Source organism: Oryctolagus cuniculus, chromosome 21, assembly GCF_964237555.1.
Source record: "Oryctolagus cuniculus chromosome 21, mOryCun1.1, whole genome shotgun sequence".
Taxonomy (NCBI): domain Eukaryota; kingdom Metazoa; phylum Chordata; class Mammalia; order Lagomorpha; family Leporidae; genus Oryctolagus; species Oryctolagus cuniculus.
The window spans coordinates 8,299,826-8,317,347 of record NC_091452.1 but is presented as its reverse complement, the minus strand read 5'-3'; the positions used below and the strand labels follow the sequence as shown (position 1 = coordinate 8,317,347).

The following is a 17,522-nucleotide window of genomic DNA, read 5'->3' as shown; positions in this document are numbered from 1 at the left end:
CCGTGGGGGTGACTGTCTGCAGTGAACGCTCCTGCACTGTCACCTGTGTGAGCACGTGTGGGCAGGTTTCTCTCTGGGCCCGATCCAGCACCCGGTCACTGGTTCACTGAGGAAGGTAAGCCCAGGCGGGCGCCGTGTCTGTCCCTTCTGAATTCAGAGTGCCCCATCGCGTCCCTCACCCAGGCTCGGTCCCATACTCCTTAGGAGTGACGAGATGGGTGATGGGTACCTCAGCCCCCGCTTGCCTGGGTCCTGCTAAGCTTCCGCATCTCGGCCTGTTCATATTCAGTGCCCAGTTTCCCGTGGAGTTTTTCTTTTCCGTGTGTAAGATTGCTCGGTATATATTCCAGATAGAAGTTTTGTCTGTTAACTACATCGTAAATGTCTACTCCCAGTCAGCGGTGTGCAGTCACTGTGCAGGGTTGTGTGTGTGTGAGTGTGTGTTGTGTAAAAGCTATTAATTTCTATGCACTCAGATCTGTTTTGTACTTTGTATGTTGCTTTAAGCAATCCTCCCTCCATCCTAGGGTCAGGATTCTGCCTGTATTTTCTTCTATGTCTTTAAAAGATTTTTAAAAATCTGCTTTTACACATTAATGGGTGGGAAATGGATTGTGCGGGGCGGGGGGTGGGGGGGTGGGCAGGGATCAGGTTGTCTCCTCTGTTGGAGAAGCCGGATGGCCTGGCCTGGCCGCCCCAGCCTTCTCCCATTGGTCAGGGCAGCCGCCAGCACCCCTCCGCCTTCCCACAGGGACCCGGGGCTGTCGGGGTCCTCTCTTCCTGTTCACCCCAACATCTTGCCTACTCTCAAACCCAGGAGCTTTGTTATCTTACTGTTTGATGTACTCGGCATCCGGGAGAGTGAGTTGGGCAAAGCTGGACTGTTTGCTCTTGCCTTGAGGTCAGCTCTCTTTAAACGACCGTCCGTGTATTTAAAGTAGCAGTGGCTGAACCTTGGAAAAAGTTCGTTTGCCGCTCACCTGTCAGGCGGGCCTGCAGTGCACGGTGGGGGTCTCGGCACGTCCCTGTGGAACTCTGGGTACTTTTACTTTTGTCTTTCCCCTCCCTCCGCCCGCTCACTCTCACCTCCGGCTTTCAGGAGTGATGGGTGGCTCTTCCGGTGCCTGCCCACGGGTCTGTCGTGGGTGTTTGTGACTGGGCCACAGGACAGATTCTGTTGGTTACTGCCAACCAGACCACAGAGACGGGCCTGGGGGGGCTGGGGTTTCCTGTTGCCTCACCGACACAGAGACTCTGGCTGCCAAAAATAAAAGCACGAGAAACCACCGTGACCTCACGGCCTCTGCTCGCCTGGTGCTCCGAGCGCCCAGGGGCCGTCCTCACTGCCGCCGCCCTGCCCGGTCTGGGCCCCCCACTCCCGGGGGTGCGAGGACTGCCCGCCTGACGTGCTCGCCCCCTGTCGCCACCCCTCCAGGCCGTCAGCCGCAGGGCCAAGGTGGGCCCTGGCGAGAGGATGAGCAAGTTCCTGAGACATTTCACCGTGGTGGGGGACGACTACCACAGCTGGAATGTCAACTACAAGAAATGGGAGAACGAGGAGGACGACGAGGAGGACGAGGAGCAGCCGCCTGCTGCACAGGCTTCCGGCGAGGAGGGCGGAGCTGCAGACCCCGAGGCCGCCCCCGCCCCTGCGCCCCGGCCCCCTCCCGACTTCAGGAGCTCCCTGAGGAAGCTCTTCAGCTCGCACAGGTTTCAGGTAGGTGGGGCAGAGGCCCGAGATGCCCCGGGCGGGGCCGGCCAGGGTGGGCACCCGGCCTCGTTCGTTCCACTGGTGGTGTTGACCAAGCACCTGCCACGTGCCATGGGCACAGCCCGTGTCGTCAGGGGAAGTGATCACAGGCAGCAGCGAGGGAAGGGCCCGTCGAGGGCTCAGGGGACAGACAGGACGTCCATCCGTGCAGTGCAGGATGATTCGGCCTGGGCCCTCGCTCCCCGCGGCTGAGCCTTGAAGACGGGCTGCACAGCGAAGCCAGGCACGATCCCGGTTCTGGGCACGCAGTGCCCGGGCCACACGAAGCCAGGCAGACGCAGGGAGACTGGCGGATGCCACAGGCGGCGGGAGGGAGGCGTGGGAAGGCAGTGCTTCCGGGTGCAGGGTTTCCACGAGGGGAACGTTCTGGAACTCGGGGTCGGTGATGACTGCACAACCCTGTGCAGACACTCGGTGCCCATGACCTTTATGCCAGCTTCCGGGCGGCAAAGCTGGGAACTTTTTATGCCACGCACACAATAGATTAAAAGGTGAACACCGGAGGCAGAGAACCGTCTCTGCAGAACCCAGCAGGTCCCCGGCCCGGGGGCTCACAACACCTGCCCGGCCTCTCCCCACTGCAGACCCCTGGCGCAGCCGTGGGCGGAACAGGAAAGGCGGGCACAGCCTTGAAAGGAGAGCAGAGGCGCCGACCTCTCCACGTGGGTCAGCGCCTGGCCTGCCGCTCGGACCTGAGCATCCCTCTCTGGGGTGGCCGAGCCGGGGCCTGGGGGCGCCCAGTGACATCAGGGAGGGACACGGCCCTGGATTGGTCCAGTTCCCAAAGAAGGCACCCCTAACCCTGAAGCCGAAGCCCGGGCCCCTCCTGAAGCAGAGGCGGGGCCCTTGCTTCTCCCATTGCTGACTTTGTCCCAGGGTAAAGTAGAAAACAACATGTATTTTGGTCTGGGTTTTTTTTTTTTTTTTTTTTTTTTCCATTCTCTTGTGGCTTAAAGAAACAAAGCCAGCCGCCACCCCAGCTGCCCTCGGCTCGGCTCATTTCCCCACGGCCTCAATCGCAAAGGAAACGTGGTATTAAGTCGTGGGGTTGAAGTCCCAAGCCCTCAATTTCAGGAACAGAAGGAAGCAGCTGGTCTCCTGCAGCTGCCAGGAGAACCCAGGCCACCCCTCTGGGCTCCCCCGGCCGCCGGGGCACCTCGGGCCAGGACAGGCCCCCAGAGACACCCCTACTGGGTGAAGAACTGACTTGGAAAACAAGGCCCTTATTCTGTCATGTGCTGTCACTTATTAAGCACCTACTGTGTACAGCGGCACTCCCTGCGGAGGATCGATCTAATGACAGGAGGAGCCCTCTGCCAGGGTGGGGGACCTGGTGGAGGCCCGGGAGTCGGAGGAGGTGACGTCCCCTGACGCCCGAGGGAGCCCTGTGGACAGAGGAGGAGCATCCCCTGCACAGGGACCTCACTTGCCGGGGGCGGGCGGAGTGGGGCCTGCAGCAGTGGTGGGATGGAGAAAGGGGCGCGAGGAGGGGGCCGCGGGGGCCGTCGAGGGTCCCAGGCTGTGTGTGAAGGGGGTGACGTGATCGGAGTGGGGTCAGGGCAGACTTGGGAGCTGCTTGAGAATCAGCATGCAGGCAGGTTCTGGACCCCTTTCCCTGGGGTGTGAAGTGGCCTGGGCGACCTGCTGGGTGGCGGGCCGCTGTCACTCCTCACCTGGATTGCACAGCTGAGTAGGCAGAGCGGGGGCGCAGACAGCTGGGGCGCAGCAGGCGCCGAGCCCGTCCTGAGCTTGCAGTCCCGTGCACGCTTCGCACGCATGCGGGCCCCCGTCGTCACCAGGGTTAGGAAACAGGACCCCGGAACGTGAGTTACCGCAAGGCCCGGTAGCGTCAGGGGACGTGGCCGAGGTTTCGGCCTCGCGGCTCTGCCGGGCACCGCCCTGGGAGCGTTCCCTCTGCCAGGAAGGTTGGGAGCTGCCGGCTTCGCGGGCCACGCGGTGTCCTAGTGACGCGGCTGCCCTCAGACCTGGCTCATAGAGGCCGTGGTGGGTTCACGGTCTCGAGTCTCTTCCTCTGATGTCTGATTTTTTTAAACTCCGGTGAGAGTCTCCTAGTGTAGAATTCAGCATTTTGGAGCGACGATGGCATTTACTCAGCGGAGGGTTGTAGGACGGCGAGTGTACTACCTCGTTCCAGAATACCACATACCTGCCCGGAGGAGACCCCATGCCTCCCTGCCCCGAGCCCCGGGCGGCCATCACCTGCCTACTCCGGACACAGCTAACAGTGCGTGTGCGCGGCCTTGGGGCCTGGCTTCTCAGCCTTAGCACGGTGTTTTCTGGGCTCACGCACAGGGCAGCAGGTGTCAACGCCGCTCCCTTTGGGTGGCTGAATAGTGGGTCTTGTTCTTAGTATCTCTGTGCCTTGGTTTTGGACCACGTGAGCTCTGAGCTCTCTTGGCTCAGGCAGAACCAATGATAAGAAGCAAAGCCAGCAAGGGTCTGAGTCCTTATCGGGCTACTGAAGGGACTTGCTCACCACGTGCTCTGCCGCTTCAACACAGCAGGTGCCGCAGGCTGTGCCGGGCTCCCCAGGCCTCACAGCCCTTCCCTGGCAGAGCCCTGAACATGCACCCACTGCCGACAGTGGCAGTGGCCAGGCCCTGGGGACGCCACCCAGTGGCCTGGGATCTCGGAGGTAGGGAGGTCGCGCAAAGTGCTTTGGGGCTCCTCCCATTGCTGCCACTTGCAGCTCCACCACGAGCCCCCGAATGCTGTCGCTGTCCCCCACCAGCATCCCCCACCACGGTCCCCACCAGCCGCCCCACAAGGGCCACCAGAGAGACCACTCACCTGCTGCCCAGCCTCCCAAAGCCACAACTGTGCCTCCCCCACCTCTTCTCCGTTGTCCAGGGTGCACGTGAGAGGGCAGAGCAGCTCCCAGCCTGGCCGAGGCGGCCTTGCGTGGGGCGGGCAGCGCCGTAACCCGGCAGCCGCCGGCCCTGGAGGAGCCTCGGGACTCGGATCTCCGAGGCTGGCATGTCCAGAGATTTCGGGAGCGTGTGTTCCGTGCACGCCCAGATAGCAGCCATCCCCAGGAGGGAACAAGGGAAGGCTTTCTACACTCTGTGCCACCTGGCAAGTGGCGCTTCCATTGGAGATGTGGTATTGGAAACCTGCAGTGACCAAGGGCCAGCATGTGAGCCGGGCAGGCAGAGGCCAGTGGGAGGGCGGGGGCACACCCCCAGGGGTCTCCTCCCGGGTGTTTCCAGCCCAGTGCTTAGCGACACGCAGGCCTCAGGTCTTGTCCCCCTCCCGGCCTCGGCCCCAGGTCATCGTCATCTGCCTGGTCATCCTGGACGCACTGCTGGTGCTGGCCGAGCTCATCCTGGACCTGAAGATCATCCAGCCCGACAAGAACAACTACGCCGCCAGGGTAGGCTCCCGGCAGCCCTCGGGCTTCCCCTACCGCAACGGGGGGCAGTGTGACCGGGCGTGTCGGAGGGCAAAGCGCCTCCCTTTCCAAACTCTGCGGGAGCTTCCCCTGCCAGTGGGGAAGCTTACGCTGCCTGATCCGCGGGATCTTCCAGCGATGCTAACCACTGGGCTGCAGCTTGCCTCCAGGCCCTTGGGCTTCCTGGGGCGAGCGAGTCGTGTCTCCTGCTGTCTTCGGTGGAGGGGCTGTGGTCCCGCTTGTTTATCCAGCAGATGGGTCCTGGTGGAACCCACCCAGACCTGTGCCCAAGGGGCGGTGGATGCACCTGTCTCAACCATCTCCCGCTGTCCTTCTTTGAAAATAGTGGAGCTGGGGCCGGTGCTGTGGTGCAGGGGGTTAAGCCACTGCCTGCGGTACCTTATATGGGCACAGGCTCGAGTCCCGGCTGCTCCACTTCTGTTCCAGCTTCCTGTTAACATGCCTGGGAAAGCAGCTGAAGATGGCCCAAGTGCTTGCACTCCTGCACCCCGATGGAGACCTAGAAGCAGCTCCTGGCTTCAGCCTGTCCCAGCCCCAGTCATTGGCGGCCACCTGGGGAGTGAACCAGCAGATGGAAGAGCTGTGTCTCCTCCTCTCTGTAACTCTGCCTTTCAAGCAAATAAATACCTCTTAAAAAAGTAACAGTGATGGAGCTGACCACAAATGCTCCTTTCCAAGTGGTAAAAAGAGCAGGGGGAACCATGAAACCCCCTCGCCCCGCATGCCTTCCCAGAGGCAGCCCCAGCACCCGCCTTCTCTGTCGGCTCCACCCTGGGACAAGGTGACTGTCTTCCCCCCTCCTTTTAACGGAAGCAGTCCGTGCCTGTGGGGCTGCATCTGTCATTAAGAAGGGCACATATGCACCTCGGCCTGTTCGCTGCTTTGCTCTGTCCACACCCACACCCATTTTCTATGACAGTCCCACTGCTCCTGACCCCTGAGGACTCCAAGCCTGGGGACAGGTCTTTGTCCCACAGAACGGTGATGGTAAAGAGGCGGTCACTCTAGAATAGCGAAGACATGCTTTGACTCAAGTTCCCTCCGCTATCCTGGGGCTGTCCAGACTCCAATCTTCTACTTGGTTGTATCGTGGGATTTTTTAATGTAGAATCCTCTCACTTCTTTTTTTTTTAATTTGTTCTCATGACACTATTTGTCTGAAAGGTAGAACTAGAGAGAGAGATCTCCCATCTGCTGGTTTACTCCCCTAATGGCCACAATGGCCAGGCCAAAGCCAGAGCCTGGAACTCCATCTGGGTCTCCCACACGGGTGCAGGGGCCCAAGTACCTGGGCTGTCTTCCACTACCTTCCCAGGCGCATCGGCAGGGAGCTGGATTGGAAGAACAGCCAGGACTCAAACCAGCGCTCACATGGGATGCTGGCATGGCGGACACCGGCTGAACCTGCTGTGCCACAGTGCTTACCTTCAGAGGTCCTTTAATCTGTCCTTATCCCCTGTACATCAGAGGTAAGGCCCAGACTGATGGGCTGGTTTTACTTTTTTAAACTTTATATTTGAAAGGCTGAGTGTGAGAGATCTTCCATCCCCTGGTTCACACGTCAGATGGCTGCAACAGCCAGGCTGGAACCAGGAACTCCATCTGGGTCCCTGATGTGGGCAGCAGGGACCCAAGTACCCACTGCCTTCCCAGGCACATGGGCAGGATCTGCATTGCAAGTGGAGTAGCTGGGACTTGAACCAGCGCCCCTGTGGGAAGTGGGCATCCCAGGCAGTGACTTAACCCGCTGTGCCACAGCACTGGCCCTGGGCTATTCCTTGCATGGCACCCTCAAGAGGCACAGGATGCCAGGGTCCTGCACTAACACTTGGCTGCCGTGCCAGCGGCCTCGTCCCCAGCTGGCACCATCGATAATCCTTGTCTGAGTGAATGCAAGGGGGGGGGGGGTGGACTAAATGTGACCTTCAGATGCTGTCTTTCCTCTGCCTTCAGTAATTTGTGTCCTTTGATAGTTTTCCGCTTCTCCCGTGTGTGTGGGTGTGTGTGTGCACGTGTACTGGGCCTCGTTCCAGACTTGTTCCAGACTTGTGGGTTGGTTTCAGGGTACCAGAATCCCTCCAAGTCATTTTCAAATTGTCCCAAATTTGGTCACAGTGAGCCTCTTCAACCACACTGGTATTTTTTTTTTAATTATCTGAAAGGAAGACAGAGCTCTCTCCTGTGCTGGCTCACTCCTCCTGCCCACGGCAGCCAGGGCTGGGCTAGCGGAAGACAGGCGCCCAGACTCCGTCCAGGTCTCCTGCTTGAGAGCAGATTCCCAGGTACGGGAGGCACTCCCTGCTGCCCCCCGGGGTGCGTGCAAGCAGGAAGCTAGGATGCAGTGTGGAGCTGGGAATCGAACCCAGGCACTCCAGTGCGGGATGCAGGCGGCCCCAGCGGTGGCATGACCGTCAGGTCCAGCGCCCACCCTGCCACGCGCTTTGGACAAGCCTCTGTGAGTCCTGGTCCCTCCCTTGCCCCCTGGCAGCACTCGGTGAGGACCGATGCGTGTGAATCCACACCCGTGAGCGCTGCTCCCTGACCGTTGCCCGTCTGTCCGCCTAGATCTGCCTGTTTTGTGACCACTGAGTAGTGCCCGGCAGAGCAGTGCCATCTAAGGCGTGTCGTTACTGTCCTACCGACAGTGCCGACAGCCTGGCTCTGGGTCCTCGGTGCACGCGTGAGTCTAGCTGTAGGATAAGCTACCAGTGGTAGAACTGTGGGTCAAAGGGCACGGTGGATGTTTTCATTCTGACCTTGCCTAATTGCTCTTCAAAAGAACAGGTGGGGCTGGCACTGTGGCATAGCGGGTAAAGCCCCATCTGCAGTGCTGGCATCCATTTGAGTGCCACTTCATGTCCTGGCTGCTCCACTTCCCAGCTCTCTGCTGTGGCCTGGGAAAGCAGTAGAAGATGGCCCAAGACCTTGGACCCCTGCACCCACGTGGGAGACCCGGAAGAAGCTCCTGGCTTCAGATGGGCGTAGCACCAGCCATTATGGCCATCTAAGGAGTAAACCAGCAGATGGAAGACCTCTCTCTCTCTGCCTCTTAACTCTGCCTTTCAAATAAATAAATAAATCTTAAACAAAAACAACAACAACAAAAAAAACCAGGCACCTGGGCAGGTATTTAGCCTCGTTGGAATGCTTTGGTTCAACTCCCAGTTCTAAATTTCAGCTTCCACTAATGCAGACCCTGGGAGGCAGCATGTGATGGCTCAAGTCCTTGGGTCCCTGCCACTCACGTGGGAGACCTGGACGGAGCTCCCTGCTTTGGCGTGACTTAGCCCCAGCTATGCAGGTATTTGGGGAGTGAACTGGTAGATGAGAGTGCATGCATTCTCATTCTCTGTCTCTCAAGTGAATAAATTTATTTTAAAGACTTATTTGAAAGGCGGATTTACAGGGCCGGTGCCGTGGCTCAATAGGCTAATCCTCTGCCTGCAGCGCTGGCACACCGGTTTCTAGTCCTGGTCGGGGCACCAGATTCTGTCCCGGTTGCTCCTCTTCCAGTCCAGCTCTCTGCTGTGGCCCGGGAAGGCAGTGGAGGATGGCCCAAGTGCTTGGGCCCTCACCTGCATGGGAGACCAGGAGGAAGCACCTGGCTCCTGGCTTCAGGTCAGCGCGGTGCGATGGCCGGTGGCCATGGCGACCATTGTGGGGTGAACCAAGGGAAAAGGAAGACCTCTCTCTGTCTCTCTCTGTCCACTCTGCCTGTCAAAAAAAAAATTAAAAAAAAAAAAAGGCAGATTTACGGAATGAGGGAAAGGGACAGAAAAAAGAGCTTCCACCCACTGGTTCACTCCCCAAATGGCCACAACAGCCAGGGCTGAGCCAGGCTGAAGCCAGGAGTTTCATCCAGGTCTCCCACATGGGTGCAGGGGCCCAAGGACTTGGGCCACCTTCTGCTGCTTTCCCAGGCCATAGAAGAGAGCTGGATCAGAAGTGGAGCAGCCAGGGCACAAACTGGTGCCCAAATTGGTAGATACCAGCACTGCAGGCAGCAGCTTCCCTGGTTACACCACACCACCAACCTAGTAAAATTAACAACAACAACAACAAAAGTAAAGAACTGGGACCTTGTCTGCAGTGGGCACCGTTGCATTTCCAGCACTGGGAACAGCGCCCAGTTCGGAACCTGTCCAACGCCAGGCAGGTGCGCCGAGGCCAGCAGGCCTGGGCCTGGCTGACGCAGCCCTGTCCCTCCAGGTGTTCCACTACATGAGCATCATCATCTTGGTCGCCTTTCTGCTGGAGATTTCCTTGAAGATATTTGTCTTCCGCCTGGAGTTCTTCCACCACAAGTTTGAAATCCTGGATGCCGTCGTGGTGGTGGTCTCGTTCATCCTCGACATTGTCCTCCTGTTCCGGGAGCACGAGTTCGAGGCTCTTGGCCTGTTGATTCTGCTGCGGCTCTGGCGGGTGGCCCGGATCGTCAATGGTGCGTCGGGGCGGGGGCGGGGGCTGGGAGTGGGCACAGCTGGTGATCACTGGGTGCCTGCGCTTACACACACCCGTGGTTTCCATCACAGCCTCCTGCTCCTGCTCGTGGGGAGTCGAGAGAGAAGCGAGGGTGTGATTCCACATCCCACTGCTGCCTCTGTGGTTGCTCCAAGAGGAGCTGCCCCTCCTCCTCTAGGCCCCATTCTGAATGTGAAGACACCATTAGGCCCGCCCCGCTTGTTTAGTCTGGCGTTCCCACATGAGGATCCTGCCCAACCCAGCCCTCCTTGGGCGGCCCCGTCCAGCAGGGACACAGCTAGCGGGGAGCCGCTCCTGGGTGGAAGCCTCTGCCTTTGAGACAGGCCCAGGGCCTTGGCGGGAGGAAGGTGCGGAGAGCCCCGGCAGTGCTCCAAACTGCCATTCTGACATCTGGGGAGAAATGCACCTGCTAACATGGCCTGGCCTCTGGCTCTGCAGAACACACCTGGGACGCTGATGGACACCAGGTACAGATGCTCTTGCTCACACCGGCTGGAGCTGTGCTTCTGCGGACAGTGATCGCCAGCTGGGGTGACCTGGTTGGAGTCCTCCGAGGTCACCCATGCACCTGCTGCAGCAGTCCCCTATGGGGCCTCTGTCAGTGAGCCTGCTGCCGAGGGGCTGGGGAGCCGGGCAGAGGCCACTGTGTAAGTGCTTCCAGGTGCATGGCATGTCCAGCCTAGTCTGAGTCTCCAGGCGTGGGGCGAGACGACGGCCTGCCCACAGGGTGTCCTGTGACATCGGCTGCTTTGCTGGGTGGCCTCCTGAGTCCTGCCCCAGCAGACCCCCGTGAAGAACAAGGCCCCAGCTCCATGTGCCTCGTCACACTAAGGGCAGGTTTCGGTCAAGGTCTGATCTGGTGCTCAAGAGAACTTGGGTCTGTCAGGAGTGAAAGCCTTCCTGTTACTGAAGAGGCGGCTCCTGCCCTGGGCCCTCAACATCTGTGCACCTTGCTGCCCATACCCACACACTGCTGTGCACAAGTCCTGTATTAAGAAACTTTTAAAAAATAATCACAAGTATTAAGATTGATTTTATTTATTCAAAAAAGTTAGAGATCTTCCATCCACTGGTTCATTCCCCAGATGGCCACAATGGCTGAGGCTGGGCCAGGCTGACGCTGGGAGCTTCCTCCGGGTGGCAGGGGCCCAAGCACTTGGGCCATTTTCCAGGGCTTTCCCGGGTGCATTAGCAGGGAGCTGGATCAGAAGAGGAGCAGCTGGGACTTGAACCAGCATCCATATAGGATGCCGGCATCACAGGTGACAGCTTAACCCACTACGCCACAACGTGGGCCCCAGGATTATTTTTACTGATCTCTTATCCGCATAACCAGATCCCGAGTGGCACAGACCCTCCTCGTTCTGATGCTTGCCTGCACCACTCTCAGCTGCTTACGTGGAGAACACACACCTTTTGGCCCTGAGGGGTTAAAGTTAGGAACCAGTGTCACTGAGCCCTCATATTTTTCAGGGATAATTATCTCGGTGAAGACTCGTTCAGAACGGAAACTCTTACGGTTAAAACAGATGAACATCCAGCTGGCCGCCAAGGTCCAGCACCTCGAATTCAGCTGCTCTGAGAAGGTGGGAAGGGTCACTGGGGGGGCGGGGGGGCGTTCGCGTTTGCAGCCCTGTCTGATCAGAGGGTCTCCCCGGTGGGCCAAGTCCCGTGAGGAATGCAGCCTTCCTCCCCTCGCGCCCCTGGGTCCCCTGGGTGACCGTCACACTCCCGTTAGGCTCACAGGGGAAAATCCTCACATGTGTCTGCTTTTGCATCAGGAACAGGAAATTGAGAGACTCAACAAGCTCTTGAGACAACACGGACTTCTGGGCGAGGTGAACTAGACGAGCACGGCTTCCCCGAGAGGACAAGCGCACGGCGCACGCCGGGCCACAGCGCTGACTGCCGCCGCGCCTGGGGCCGTCGGGAGAGGTCTGGCTTGATGCCTTTGCCTCCATCTGCCCAGCGTGGATTCAGGGTGGACACAGCCTGAGGGAATGGACACAGCCCCATGCCCACGCCGCCCTGGGTGACACTTCTGTCAGCTCTCTCGCTCAGCATGAACGTTCCTGCTTGCGAGCGACCGCTGAAGTGAACACTCACGAGTTGTATATACAATTTAATCTCATCAAATGTACAGTTTCCAGAGCGCCTGTGTACACAGAAGGACCAGCACGGCCTCGCAGGGGAGCGCCCTGAGGGGACAGTCTTAGTTCCTAGCTGTTCTAAACAGCTGCTTGTCAGCTTACCCCAGGGGAGCTGCTCGCGGGCCCCGCCCCTGCAGCACCCAGCTGCACATCCGGATTCTAGCTGCCGCCACCTCGCTCTGCCACCTGACAAGGGTTTTCTCAATTCCTGTACAATTAATGTAAAAAATAAACTCTGTCCCTCCCCAGGCCCTCCTCCTGTATTCTTTCCTGGGTAGCATCCCACACCAGCCCACCAGCTGGAGCTGGAGCTGGCGTGGGGCCGGCACACAGTGGCAATTAGACCTGCGCCTCCCCTGTAATTAGCATGCTCTTTAGGGGAAGAGCCCACGTGAAGCTTTGTAATCTACTTATGTGACTTTACGTGATATTTTGCTATTTTTGTACTCATTTCAACCATATCTGTAAAGCAAAGAAAACCTGAACTAAAAACAACACATGCTGTTTAAAATAGCTTCCATGAAGCAGGGGACGAGTGAAGAGGCGAGGCCGTTCCTGCTGCTGGAGCTTGAGGGCTTCCTGAGGACCTGTGACCTCCCGGGTGAGTGCCGGGAAAGACCAACACCAGATGCCCGCAGGACGGGAGAGGGCGGCGCTGGTCTGGGGCAGCCTCCAGGGCAAGGAGGAATGGATTCCGGTCCTCCTCACACAGCCTGGCCTCCAGGGGAAGACTGCAAGGTGGGGGTGTGTCCTTCGGCAACAGCTCACGTCAGACAAACGGGAAGAAGAAGTTAAAGGGCAGCCTGGCGTTGATGGTTGGTCGAGCCCGGAAGCCGGCCTCTGCAGGTGCAGACACGTCCATGAAGGTGACCGCAGTGGAGAGAAGAGTCGTCCTTTCACTTCCTGAGTGCGTCTGCAGCAAAAAGGCAGATGCAAGTCCTGCCCCCGGCCTGCGCCCAGGAGAACACACGGGATCTCTCGCTCCCTCCCTCGCTCAACCACTGCCTGCTGGCGAGGCCGATGGACACAAAGGGCTGCTTGGCCACTAAGCTGCCTGTGAGGGACCATTTTACTCAGGTTGTCCTGACATCCAATATCAAGTCTAAACAAGAATACTAATGCAAATAAAACCATGCTCAAACTAAGTAAAAGGCAAAGAATGACTTGAATTTCTCTCAGCATCCAAATTGTTAAATTACAATCCTTTAAAACTCCCCAGCCACACTTGAGTTTGCTCGAGGCTACAGGGAGACGCACCTCAGGGAGCGAGGAGGAGAGGAGACGCGCGGTCACGTTCACGATTTTGGCCTGTGGGTTCAGCAAGGACCCGTATTTAGTCCACTTCACTTCTATAACCAGAGCCACAGGGAGCTGGCAAGAATCCTGCAGAACAAAACGCCACTCATCAGTGTGAATCTTGCACAACCTCAGACTGAACCTGCAGTTCAGAGTTCTGATTAGGAGATGTTTCACACATCCAAGGTGTTCTGAACAACAGAATGAATAGATGGGAAGCTCAGGCACAAACACTTCTACACCGAGAGCGTGCCTTCCCATCCCCTCCTGCTTCTGCTGGGAGCCACGGCAACCCCAAGCCAGCTAGGGAACCCTGGGGCCTTAACAGCTTGCTGGGCCTTCAGCTACCTGTTCTCAGCTGTCTGCCTCGCAGGTACTGCGAGAGGCTGGCTGGCACGAGGGGCCAGGAGAGAATGGGGGTATTCACAGAACAGAACCTGAAGGCTCATCGTGCCAAGATGCGCTGAGCGGAAACCCAAGGGCTGGCTTCTTATTTTTGTTTCCTAATTTCTTCAGTAGGCAGCACTGTGATATTTGGATACGTGGGCAGTGCTCGTGTGCTGTCAGACACTAACCACTCACGTGCGCTGAGCCTGCCGTGGTCAAGCTGCCTGAGCTGAGGCTCAACACTACAGGAGTTGGATCTGTGGCCTCTGCCCCAGGCTCTTTGCTTGGTCAGCCCCAAGGGAAAACAGGCAAGTGTGCCTTCCAGACCTCCCTCCTGCTTCAGCGGGCAGCCGTGGTATCTGTTGACGCTGCCTGACGGGCAGATGGGGACTCTGTTACACTGTGCTACTTCTGAGTGTGCCTGGAATTTTTCCATGATATAGATTGTTTTAGACACACCTCAGGACATGAGTGGCTAAGTGGGCTTCCTGACTTTGGCACCTGCCCGCAAGGCACTGCCTTTAAGAACCTTGTGCTGTGGCATAGTAGGTTAGGCCTCTACCTGCAATGCCAGCATCCATATGGATACAGGTTCAAATCCCGGCTGCTCCAATTTTGATCTAGCTCCTGGCTGATGGCCTGGGAAAGCAGTGGAAGATGGCCCAATTGCCTGGGCCCCTGCCCTCACATGGGAGACCCAGAAGCTCCTGGCTTCAGATCAGCCCAGCTCTGGCTATTGCGGCCATTTGGGGAGTAACCAGTGGATGGAAGACCTCTCTCCCTGTAACTCTACCTCTCAAATAAAATCTGAAAAGAAACTTGCAAGCAAATGGAGCCAGCATTAAGCTGCAGCCTGCAGTGCCAGCATCCCATATGAGCGCTGATTTGAGTCCCAGCTGTTCCACTTCTGATGTCGCTCCCTGCTAATGTGCCTGGGAAAGAAGTGGAAGGTGACCCAAGTCCTTGGGCCCCTGCACCCACGTGGGAGACCTGGATGGAGTTCCAGGCGCCTGGCTTCAGCCTGCTCAGCCCTGGCTGTTGTGGCCATTTACATTTAGGCAATGAACCAGCAACCCCTAGGTGTATCAGGCCATCCGGATAGGAGGCAGTGGGTGACAGAAGTGTGGAGACGCTCATGCAGCTGCTACCTACGTGGCCGGAACAGAACCCACTGCAGGCCCTCGGAGCACCCTGGCCACTTGCTGGCAGGTGCCAAAGCGGTGCCAAAGCCAGGAACACCCTGGCCAGCACCCTGCGCTGCTGCCCCTCCTCCCAAGCTGCCATCCTTCTGGAGGGCAAAAAAGAACAGGACGTCTTCCCAGCTTGCCAAGAGGCCGGCAACTGGCTGCGTTCACCAAGGCAGCAGAGAAGGACAGGAGTCAGCAGGACTGAGTGATCCTGGGTCTCTGCTGGAGACTTGCGGGGGAGGGCAGGATCGGAGCTCGTGAGCTGGTCCTCACCCCGTGGCGCCCTTGCTATACATGTGCTAAGCAGATAATGAGCCCGAGGAACTGTGACAGAGAAACACTGGGTGATTAGGGGATAAGCTGGGGAGTGCGCCTCTGGTGATGGACAGGGCCCGGCCCACGCGCTGACGGCAGAGACAAAAGAAAAGGTGGGCAGAAGACTCACACGTGCCCAGGAGCCTATTTGTAGGAAGTCAATTTCCATTAAACCCTTTGGGGAACTTTGGAATTAAAAGCTCACGCGTGGGCTGCGCTGTGGAACAGGAACAAAGGCTGGGACGGCGATGTGGATGGGAGGAAGCCGCCACCTTGGAGACAGGCCTCACATGCAGCTTACTGCACCCCAAGATGCCCGGAGGCTCACCTAACACCCGCAAACAGGGACAAAGTCGCGGTGCTTGCTGAGTAGCCCCTACCAGTGTTTCAGATTGGGGGACGGCCGCATATACATAATGGGGATAGGAGCCGAGTCCAAACACAATTTCATATACACCTCAAACGCAGCTGAAGGTAATTTTATATCATGTTCTTACTGCACCTGTTCTTTTGTTTGGTTTTTGAGACACAGAGAAAGTTCCTGTTTGCTGGTTCACTCTCCAAATACCCACAATAGGTAAAGCCGGGCCAGGCCCGTCAGAAGCCTAGAACTCCAGCTAGGCTCCCCCGTGATGGCAGGGCTCAGTCACTTAGGCCATCGCCTGCTGCCTCCCAGGGTCTGGATCAGGAGGAAGCTAGCATCGGGAGCCATACACGGGACTTGAACCCAGGCGCTCTAATACAGACTATAGGAATCCTAACCAGCATCTTACCTGCTAGGCCAAACACCTGCCCTGCACCTGCAGCCCATCACAAGGTGTGGGATTTCTCACTTGTGGCATTACATCAGCACTCAAAGTCCAGGTTAGGAATGGCCGACCCGTACCACCAGGATGGCCAGCAGCAGCCCCATTTAGGAAAGGAACACTAGCTGCTGTGCCAGGGACCAAACGAGCTCCCCCTCCCGACAAGGGCCAGGTCTGTACTGTGACTGTCATTCCCACTGCACAGGAAAGAGGTTCCGACCTCCAAACTGCTGGCCACAGGCAACACTGCTCATGCGGCAAACTCAGTATTACAGATCCAGGCCAGTCTGCTCACAGCACCCAGGCTCCTACCCAGACTTGCCCACCTCACTCCCTGCGGGGCCCCACCACCCGGCCCAGGAGAGGGAGAGACTACCGGCCTGTGGCCTTCAACTGCCCCCCCCCTTTTTTTTTTAAATTTTTTTTTTGACAGGCAGAGTGGACAGTGAGAGAGAGAGACAGAGAGAAAGGTCTTCCTTTGCCGTTGGTTCACCCTCCAATGGCCGCCGCGGCCGGCGCGCTGCGGCCGGCGCACCGCGCTGATCCGATGGCAGGAGCCAGGAGCCAGGTGCTTTTCCTGGTCTCCCATGGGGTGCAAGGCCCAAGCACTTGGGCCATCCTCCACTGCACTCCCTGGCCACAGCAGAGAGCTGGCCTGGAAGAGGGGCAACCGGGACAGAATCCGGCGCCCCAACCGAGACTAGAACCCAGTGTGCCGGCGCCGCTAGGCGGAGGATTAGCCTAGTGAGCTGCGGCGCCGGCCCCCCTTTACCTTCATGTTGGATGACTGGGTGACAAAGTGGACGGGCACCCAGTCCAGCACATCCTGGGCACGGGTATTTCCAAAGGGAGCCACGTAATCTGGAAAGCCCTGGCCCACCAGCAGGCTCTTCACTATTGGCGCCAAGAGCCGACATGGGAGGGCTCTGGTCAGTCTAGGGAAGAGAAAAGAGGTCAACAAAGAGGGCCGCTGTCCCCTAGAAGCTGCTGCTAGGGGCCTCAACGGCAGCCATGCCCCTCAGCTTCGCTCTTAGCTCTGCAAAAGGGGGACTCTTTGGCAGAAGCCAAGGTGGCTCAAACTTCGTGAAATCTTAGCCAAGGAGATGAGTCCAGATGTTTCTCAAACTGGGTTCCCGAAACTACTAGAATGGTTCCACAGCCAAAAGTTTAGGAGACCCCGTCTCTCCTTGAAGCACACAGCTTCTACGGCTCTAAGCCTTCCCAGAGGAAGCAGCTGTGGTTTTCACTTTGATTTGGTGTCCCCAAACATACTGGACTACAGACCATGCCTGCTGACATCTTGTAGAAACGTATTCCACGGAATGCTGGCCTAAAGAGATCAAAACTAAAAATGCAAATGTTAGACTGCTCTAGCCAAAATCATGATAGTATTAACCTGGGGAGAAGTGGAAAGTATGTGGCAAGAGCCAAATCTTCTTCCATAGTGGAAATCCACCAAGGAAAAAAAATTAAAAAAAAAATATCAAGAAGTGGTTATTTCAAGATTGGGGTTGGATTCCCAAAGAAACTCGGCTACATAAGTTGGAATGGTAGTCTCTGAGGTTTGAACTGCTGGCTTTATAATGAGCCACCCAGAGCTATATGACATTTTACAGTATATACACAGTAGACAAAATGACAATAAAAACACATGGATCACATTTGGGGTTCCTCTCACTGGTTTCCTCATGCTGT

General features: G+C 57.6%; 2 protein-coding genes across 14 annotated transcripts in view; one reads left to right on the top strand and one right to left on the bottom strand.

Annotated features, from left to right (window-relative positions):
* HVCN1 (hydrogen voltage gated channel 1) overlaps positions 1-12,084 on the top strand; it is a 32,526-nt gene extending 20,442 nt beyond the window's left edge. For all 8 annotated transcript variants that reach the window (XM_008272231.4, XM_017349524.3, XM_008272227.4 and 5 more), the window contains 5 exons: positions 1,436-1,717; positions 5,061-5,165; positions 9,414-9,645; positions 11,160-11,272; positions 11,468-12,084. In XM_008272231.4, coding sequence (XP_008270453.1) covers positions 1,436-1,717; positions 5,061-5,165; positions 9,414-9,645; positions 11,160-11,272; positions 11,468-11,533 — 798 coding nt within the window. In that variant the 3' untranslated portion in view covers positions 11,534-12,084. The remainder of the gene's footprint in view (positions 1-1,435; positions 1,718-5,060; positions 5,166-9,413; positions 9,646-11,159; positions 11,273-11,467) is intronic.
* Positions 11,796-17,522, bottom strand: part of TCTN1 (tectonic family member 1) — a 31,984-nt gene continuing 26,257 nt past the window's right edge. For all 6 annotated transcript variants that reach the window (XM_051826554.2, XM_070066192.1, XM_070066193.1 and 3 more), the window contains 3 exons: positions 16,600-16,762; positions 13,094-13,219; positions 11,796-12,749 (listed from right to left, as the gene is read on the bottom strand). In XM_051826554.2, coding sequence (XP_051682514.1) covers positions 12,606-12,749; positions 13,094-13,219; positions 16,600-16,762 — 433 coding nt within the window. In that variant the 3' untranslated portion in view covers positions 11,796-12,605. The remainder of the gene's footprint in view (positions 12,750-13,093; positions 13,220-16,599; positions 16,763-17,522) is intronic.